General features: G+C 44.0%; 1 protein-coding gene across 1 annotated transcript in view; it reads right to left on the reverse strand.

Annotated features, from left to right (window-relative positions):
- Nucleotides 1-2,310, reverse strand: part of SPAG16 (sperm associated antigen 16) — a 371,498-nt gene extending 369,188 nt beyond the window's left edge. The window contains exon 1 of the mRNA XM_054278128.1: nt 2,253-2,310. Within this exon, the coding sequence (XP_054134103.1) occupies nt 2,253-2,298 (46 nt within the window). The 5' untranslated portion in view covers nt 2,299-2,310. The remainder of the gene's footprint in view (nt 1-2,252) is intronic.
- Between the last annotated feature and the right edge of the window lie 3,690 nt (nt 2,311-6,000).

A 6,000-nucleotide genomic window follows, 5' to 3' on the forward strand; every position in this document is an offset into this window, starting at 1 on the left:
TAGGTAAAAGTATCATCTGCATTCAAGACTGTAGCATCACAGCACCAGGAAAACTCAGACAAATTGTATCCATCTGGAAGGGTAACAGCTGAACACCAGAACCCCCTGATAAGTAATAAACTTTCAAAGTCTGGGTATTTTTTTTCCTCAATTTTCTATTGACCTGACTGTCCTTGTGATCCACTATGGTCTAAACTAATGAATCATTGCAAACAATTTGTCCAGACGAAAATATTACTTTAAAATCCTGGTATTTTCCTCCTTTTCTTTTTTCCTTCCAAAAATCATAGCTAGGTGCACTATAAAACAGAGAAATTAATTTTTAAAAAAGAAATTAATTTTAAAAATTTCTCCACACTGTTAAACCTGCTGAGGCAGTGCTTTTTAAGCACACAATGGTGAAACAGCTGTGCAGATTCAGTAATGTAGAAATTGAGGCACAAGCTGCAAAAAGACACTCTTCCACTTTTTAGAACTGGCTTTATATTGGCTTACAACTTAATTCTAGCAAGGCAGAAAAAACTAAGGTATGGTAGGGTGTAAAGTATGATTGTTTAGCCTCTAAAAGCATTAGAGCTTCTTGATTTGCAGCTCACAGCTGCAAGAGTGCAGGTGCACCTCATCTGGCCTAGTGACAAATTTGGGTGATGTGACCAAAAAATTATGCATTTGAAAGCCATAAGCTTCCAAAATAATTTGCTAAAATGTGGAAAGAATTGGGTGGGGTTTTTTTGCTCTAAAAGCCATGGCAAAGTTATGTCTAGGTTATATATCACAACTTCAGTACTCATACTTAGTACAAACCACAAATCATGAATATCCCAGCAGTTCTTCTGCAGTGGGAAATTAAAGGAGCAACTTTTCCAGCGGAGTCTTAATAACAAATTTTGTGCTCCCTCCATAGGGATTTTCCATTTAGTGCTCACTAGCTAACACAGGAGAGGTGACAAGAGCTTTTCATGCCAGTGAGAGGAATAGTGGATTTGTCTTTACAAACAAGCTGTGGGTCTGCTGGTAGATAAAACCAGCACTGGGAGATAAAGGAAACAACGGAAAGGATTCCACTGATTGATAAATGGAAAAGGGGATTTGTTTTTATAAATAAACTTTAGGTTTGCTGATAAATGAAATTAGACATTGAAAGATGAAAGAAACTATGGGGAAAAAAACCCTAAATTCTGTAAGAATTAAAAATTAGAAGGGAGGGTTATACATTAGAGAGAAATCTTTGAGAAATCTTCGGTATCAGGTATATCAGGGAGTCTGTACCTCCCAAGTACCTCAGCCAATGGAGAAAGAGAGAAGGAAAATGCGGCCAAGAAATTAAGATAAAAAGGAGGCTGCGTGCTCCAAAAATTCGAGACATCCCGAGGGAATGCCCCATGGCCTCTCCCTTTATTCGAAAAAAGCCAGAGAGGACTCCTCTGTCTCCTTTTTAGACATAAACCTCTGGTGTTGGTAGATTAATATTCCTAACACTGGGATTGTAACTCCTGCTCAGGCACTGGAGGATTCAATCCCCCCACTTTTCCAAGGGGCATTCAGGAACCCTGACCTTCAGCCAGGAAAGAAAACACCACCTCACAGTGAGAGCAAGGTCCCTTCAGGGCCAAAACCCCACATATTGATAGAATTGCTTAAATTGAAAAAGACCTCTGAGACCAAACTGTTAACACAGCACCGCGTTCACCGCTAAACCATGTCCCCAAGTGCCACATCCACACAGGGCTGTTTAACCCTTCCAGGGATGCTGTGGCCACCGCTTCCCGGGCCATCCATGAAAAGAAGAAATTTCTCCTGGTACCTAAACATTCTCTGGCATGGACTGAGGCCGTTTTTCCCCTTGTCCCATCCCTGTTCCCGGGAGCACAGCCCGACCCCCCGGCTGTCCCCTCCCGTCAGGGCCCCCATGAGCTCCTTTCCCAGCTCCCTCAGCCGCTCCCAGTGCTCCAGCCCCTTCCCCAGCTCCGCCGCCCTTCTCTGGACAGGCTTCAGCCGCTTCTCAGCCTCCAGGCACAAAAACCCACAAAAATAACCAACAAGCCGGGAGGATTTTTAACTTTCCCCCCCACACTCTCAAACGCTGCCTTCGCCCCACCCATTAATCCCCCCGCCCCAGCAGGTGCAGGGGCCGGCCCGGCTGAGGCGGGAGGAGCGCTGAGGACACGGAGCCCTTGGGCGGGGAACCGGCAGCCGCAGGGGAGCAGGAGGATGAGGATGGAGGGGGAAAGGCTGGGGAGGAAGAAGGATACTCTGCAGGCTGTAGGCCGCCTCGGAGACCTTCGCCTCCTCCGCCATGGCTGCGGCGTTGCCGGGGGCGACCTCTCGCGAGGAGAGGCGCCTGCGCCGCGGCGGGAAGAGACCCGGGTTTAATTGAATTTAAATGAATTTCGTTTAATTCAATTCACTTTAATGCAATTCAGCGCTTTGTAACTTCAGGCTAGGGGAAGCTCCTCCCCCGTGTGGGAGCGGCGCTGTGAGGAGCGGGCTGTGAGGTCGAGGAGTCTCCCGAGGCTTCCCCTCAGGGCGTCCCCTCAGGGCGGCCCCTCCGGCAAACGCGCATCGACCTTCCTCAAGTGGAGGGAAAAACAGCAGAAAATGATGGGGAAAACTGCTTCAAACTCTTAAGAGAGGATTAATTTGTTCTGCAGATGAACATTTTTATAACTGGAAGCTGAGCTAAGTCCTGTGGGACCGACTGCTTAAGTCCCTTAAGGACCCAATGAGGGCGTCCCCTCAGGGCGGCCCCTCCGGCAGACACGCACCGACCTTCCTCAGGTGGAAGGAAAAACAGCAGAAAATGAGGGGGAAACCGCTTCAAACTCTCAAGAGTGGACTAATTTGTTCTGCAAATGGAACATTTTTATAGCTGGAAGCTGAGCTAAGTCCTATGGGACCGATTGCTTAAGTCCCTTCAGGACCGAAAGTCTCCTGTGATTCTATATTCACGATTAAAAGCAGGAGTTTTCCCAGGAAAAAGTTTGGGAGAGCAGCCTATATTTGTGGAGAACACACTTCGTGGCTCCTAGGAGTTTGAAATAAAGTTGCAAAAAAAAATTCTGTCGCTTTTTCTGATTTTAAGATAAGCTTAGAGGTACCAGTCCTAAATTCACATTGAGTTAACGGGCTTTACATGCAACAGGAACTCAGGATCAGTGCTTGAATGAATGTAAAGTAACAGAAATAAGTGCCCAAAGTATCTAGGAGTAAAAAAAGTAATTGCAAAAATTGTAAAAAATTGCTGATGGCTTGGTTGAAAGGAGAGGCACCAGTTTTACTTGCAGGGTTAACAAAAAACTAAAAAGCCAAAAAAACACACACACACACACAAAAAGAACTACACCAAAACAAAAAACTCCACCAAACCCCAAAATTATAAACAAACAAAAAAGGGTAAGAATTGATACATTGACATACAGCCTGAAGATCAGAGCAGATGCAAGTGGAGGAAACCAAATTACATAATTAAGTTAAAATTTTAGCCTGAAGAGATACAATCCTGCAAGAGGACCCGCTGCCTGTGAAACTATTGTTTTGGCACTATGCAGTGATTGTCACACAGCAATGCCGTTCCTCTCCCATGGCAGACACTTTCTTGAGAAATCACAAGTACTTTGGCACTGTCAGAGTCTCCAAATTGTAATAAAAGAGCAGTGTTTTGGCACAAGATTGTCACAACACTGCAAAGACAACAAGAACTGTTGTATTCCCTCAAATTCTCTCAAACACTGTTGTTGAGTTTAATACATGTCAGAACTTAAACTCAGCTGGTTTCAAAAGGTAGAGGGAAAATGGTGGCAAATCTTTCTTGGTCTTTCATGGTTGGGGGACATTGCTGTCACACTAAACCATGGAAATGTGTGGTATCCACAATTGAAGAAGAGTGATGAAAGCTTAAAAAGGGCTCAGAAAGGTGCTTCAGGGAAGATTATGATTAGAAAAGAATTAATAGTGGCAGACAGAAGGATCTCAGTCTTCTTGGTTTATTTAAGGAATCGTTAAAGATCAATGTCAGTGGGTAATGGATTTGGTAAGAAAGGCTGGGCAAAGGTAGAACCATATCAAGAGAATAGATCTAGGTTAGATATCAGGAATAAATTCTTACCTGTGAGGGAGTGAGGCCCTGGTGCAGGTTGTCCCGAGAAGCTGGGGCTGCCCCTGGATCCCTGGAAGTGTCCAAGGCCAGGTTGGACAGGGCTTGGAACAACCTGGGGCAGTGAAAGTCATCCCTACCCAGGGAAGGGGTGAGATTGGATGAGCTTTAAGGTCTCTTCCAACCTAAACCATTTTGAGATTCTATAATACCCAGTAATACAGAGAATTTGCAAAAAATAAGTCATAACTAAAAGCAAAGAGTTAATTTTTTAGCAAATCCAACTGATTTTCAAGTATCCAAAAGGATTTTAAGAACCACAAGGATTTTTTTAAAAGTTATATTCTCCATTTAGACACCAGCTAGTTCAGGACATCCTATCCATTTTCAGAAGTCAGATATAGTCAGTTCTCTTGCTATGAGAAAAAGTTGAAGTGAAAAAATGACCAATTCCATCATACATGGACGTTTGCCAGTACTGTAAAGGACCCATAGAGTTTATTTGATTACTTTTAAATAAAAGTCAGTTGGTCAAAGATTGTTATTTCCCAAAGATTTAAAGCTTTGTTTGGAAACAGTGTTTGGTTGGCAACTTCCAAACCCTTTTGTCACCCCACTGTGACTGTATAAATGGCCTCATCATACTGACATTTTCCTTCCAAAGGCATAACAAGCCAACCAGTTTCTCTCTACCTCGTTCAGAGCCACCTGCCATAAATACTTTGTATTTGATTATTGCTAAGCTGAATTCCAAGCACCCAATTCACCCCGGTTTATAGCCTCATAACAGTCTGGGTTATAAATGATTATCATCTCCCAAATGGCAGCAACCAGTGCTGTTACTGTATCCCATAACTTCTCGTGAGAAAGACATGGGAGCAGCATCTGAGCATTTCATTAGGCAGGCTGTTTGCTTTTCTCACAGGGTGAGGTGTGTATCTCCACCAGATCTGCCTGATAGATCAGCCAGACAAGGCAGAGGATTTAAAGGAGATCATTTATGAGAACTGGACAAACTGGAATGCTCCAGAAGCATTGCCTGTGCTCCCAATCCCTAAGGGCCAGCTACTCTTACCTTTATACCATCACCTGAAAGACTGAGAGACTCTCCTTGCATTCAGAGCCAAATATCCCCTCCTGCTGAATTCAACAATCAAACCAGCTACAATTTTAACAAATTCAGTTTAAAAAACCAGAACAAGCACGTGAGCTACTTTCAGTGACTTTCCCTCCTCTGCAGGAACACATCCAAAAGTTTCAGTATATGCACTTCATCACAGCAGACAAGCAGCCAACAAAGAATGATCTGCCCCACTGACTTTCACACACCCATTTGTAATTGTTCTTCGGGGAGGAAGGACGAGGCAATGTCAGCAATTCAGCTTTCTGAACGAGCACAAAGCGTGGCTCTAACAGCATCATCACGCTGACAGGTAGGGGACCATTGTCCACACGGTCATGGTGGAGCAGGGGACCACAGCTGGGAGCCAGAATGAGTTGGCAAACATCTTGTTCCAGCTTCTGCTGTGCCATCTGGCTTCCAGAGAGGTGACTGACGTTAAATGTATTTTCTCTGTATTGCCATCTGGCAGCTGCTTGTACAACAACAGAGTAACATGCAGAATTTGGCTAAGGCTTATCCCAAGAATCGCATCAAGGATACTTGTAACACAGATTCTGAAATAGAAAAAAAACTTACAAGGAAAGTTTTGTCAGCTGCAGGCATTACAGGCACAGAGTGTTGCAGGTAGGTAAGAGGCAGTGGGAAATTATGTATCCCTATGTTTTAGGGATATTATATATCCCTGTGTTTTGTGTGTGTTTATTTTACAGAGTTCCCGTAAAAGTTTCTACAGGGAGGGAAGGGACATGCAAGTTTCCAAAGGACACAAATATTGTATCCAGTG

The sequence above is a fragment of the Melozone crissalis genome, unplaced genomic scaffold, assembly GCF_028551555.1.
Source record: "Melozone crissalis strain CALT ecotype California unplaced genomic scaffold, PUWL_Pcris_2 ptg000023l_1, whole genome shotgun sequence".
NCBI lineage: Eukaryota > Metazoa > Chordata > Aves > Passeriformes > Passerellidae > Melozone > Melozone crissalis.